Source organism: Aplysia californica, unplaced genomic scaffold, assembly GCF_000002075.1.
Source record: "Aplysia californica isolate F4 #8 unplaced genomic scaffold, AplCal3.0 scaffold00581, whole genome shotgun sequence".
Lineage (NCBI taxonomy): Eukaryota > Metazoa > Mollusca > Gastropoda > Aplysiida > Aplysiidae > Aplysia > Aplysia californica.
This window is the reverse complement of record NW_004797851.1, coordinates 433,472-435,631: the sequence shown is the minus strand read 5'-3', so window position 1 is coordinate 435,631 and position 2,160 is coordinate 433,472. Positions and strand designations below refer to the sequence as shown.

General features: G+C 42.5%; 1 protein-coding gene across 1 annotated transcript in view; it reads right to left on the bottom strand.

Moving 5' to 3' along the window:
- LOC101855746 overlaps positions 1-2,160 on the bottom strand; it is a gene marked incomplete at its 3' end in the record, with an annotated part of 59,554 nt that overhangs the window by 36,548 nt on the left and 20,846 nt on the right. Inside the window, 2 exon segments of the mRNA XM_013087379.2 lie at positions 432-553; positions 1,407-1,454. Of these exon segments, the coding sequence (XP_012942833.1) occupies positions 432-553; positions 1,407-1,454 (170 nt within the window).

The window sequence follows — 2,160 nt, the reverse complement described above, 5'->3', positions numbered from 1 at the left end:
GAAAGAGAGAGAGAGAGAGAGAGAGAGAGAGAGAGAGAGAGAGAGAGAGAGAGTAGCGGGGGGAGTGGGAGGCTTTATTCGAGTAGTGAGAGCAATGACTTCTGAATGATGGTGGTGATATGTGTGAAGTTTGTGGTGGTGGGGGTGGTATAGTGTGAAGGTTGTAGTGGTGATGGTGATGGTGGTAGTGGTGATGGTGGTGGTGGTGGTGATGGTGGTAGATTAGTCTAGTATAAAGGTTGTGATGGTAGTGGTGATGGCGGTGGTGGTGGTGGTGATGATGGTGGTGGTATAGTTTGAAGGTTGTGGTGGTAGTGGTGATGGTGGTGGTAGTATAGTGTGAAGTTTGTGGTGGTGGTAGTGGTGATGGTGGTGTGTGTGTTTTGTGTGTGTGTATTTGTGTGTACATAATATGTGTTGTGGACCTTTACCTTATTCTCATTCTTGTTCTCTCCTGTGTTTTTCTTCTCCATCTTGCCCTCCTCCGTACCCGGCTGACCGGCTGTGGAGGTTGTATCTTCCTCCTCCCCTCCTCCTCCTCCCTCTTCCTCCGCTGCCGTTTGGTGTTTTGTGTAAAGAAAAAGTGGTGGGTGGTTGGAGGGTGCTCTGGTGCGGTTTGCTTCTTCTTTCCTATCAAACATCTATCGTCTCTATTTCCCCTCCTTCTTTTTTGGGGGTGTCTTACTCTCTTGTAATGGGTACCTGACTTCGAGTGGGGGAAGTAAAGGCGGCGTGGAAAGGAACTGGCCACCCTACCACAAAATGCCCAAGGCCCAGGAAGTTGTCTCACTAACAAGGCAATCCCCAATGTCCGGGTCGGATGCGGGAACAACTTTCAAAAAAATTCTCTTGTAACACTACACCTGTAATCTTCTGCACTTATGTGACCTTATTGTGTTGCAAGTGCCGTAAAACTCTTATTAAAACAATAGAAAAATTAACCGGGGAGGGGGGGGGGTGGAGATTACAACCATCACGTTGGAGATTGTTGCCTTATAATTCGCCACATTTATTGATGCACTGAAATTAATTGGTTTGCAGTTATTCTCCTTAAAACTCCTAAGAAACGAAATAAAAACGAGTACTTATATCTATACCAGGTGTAGGAAAGATCGATGCAGCTGAGAAAGTTGAGTGATTGACCTACACCAAAAGTGGGCATTGCCCTATCTATAGGAGAAGTTTGGTTTCACTGGTGTGTATGTTTGTTTTGTTTTAAAGAAAACTCTCCTTGTACATGTATTTTAAAGAAATAAACAAGGGGCAAAAACTTTACTTTCAATTTTCTCAAAACAGTTTCTTTTTTTCCGGATAACCCCCCTTGTGCTTAAAAGCGCCCAAACATTCAGAGTGACCATAACCACAGGTAGAACCATAAAGAAAGGTAGGACATGACATCATCTCACGTTTTGTGTTGTCTGCGTCTTCCTCTTCCACAAGGTTATTCATTCGGTCTGAAATCAGTCAACGGTCATGGGTTGTTCAGAGCACATAGATAGATAGCTAACCTTATAGACCAAAGGGCTACAGCTCAGATGGCCGCAAGCTAGATAGGAAAAGTAACGTATAGCTGACATTATTATATATGTATAACATATGATACACTATGTGGATAAAATCTTTAAAAGAATGAAACTTTTTTTTTTTTCGTTTCTCCTGCAGTAAAAAATAAATAATATGCCTTATGGGTTGCAAAGAGTCGAAAAGTTTGTCGATGAAACACTCATCAAACATAACGGGCAAAACGTAAGCGAAGAGAAAAGAGAGAGACAGAGCTCGTATATAATGGCAATCGGGATATCTAGCATCAAAAGATTTAATTAACAATAAGTAGACACAATACAGAGGTGAGATTAACCTCTTTCATCAAAGGTGTAATTAGCAATAGGTAGACACCCTACAGAAGTGAGATTAACCTCTCTCATCAAAGGCTTAATTAACAGTAGGTAGACACCATATTATACAGGTGAGATAAACCTCTCTCGTCAAAGGTTTAATTAAGCATAGGTAGACACCATACACAGGTGTGATTAGCCTCTCTCTCTATCAGCGAGAAGACTGCTACGATACCTACCCACTACCCACTACCCACACACCTCAGATCAGCAAAGATCCATAATCAAAGGTACTGAGAGAGAGAGAGAGAGAGAGAGAGAGAGA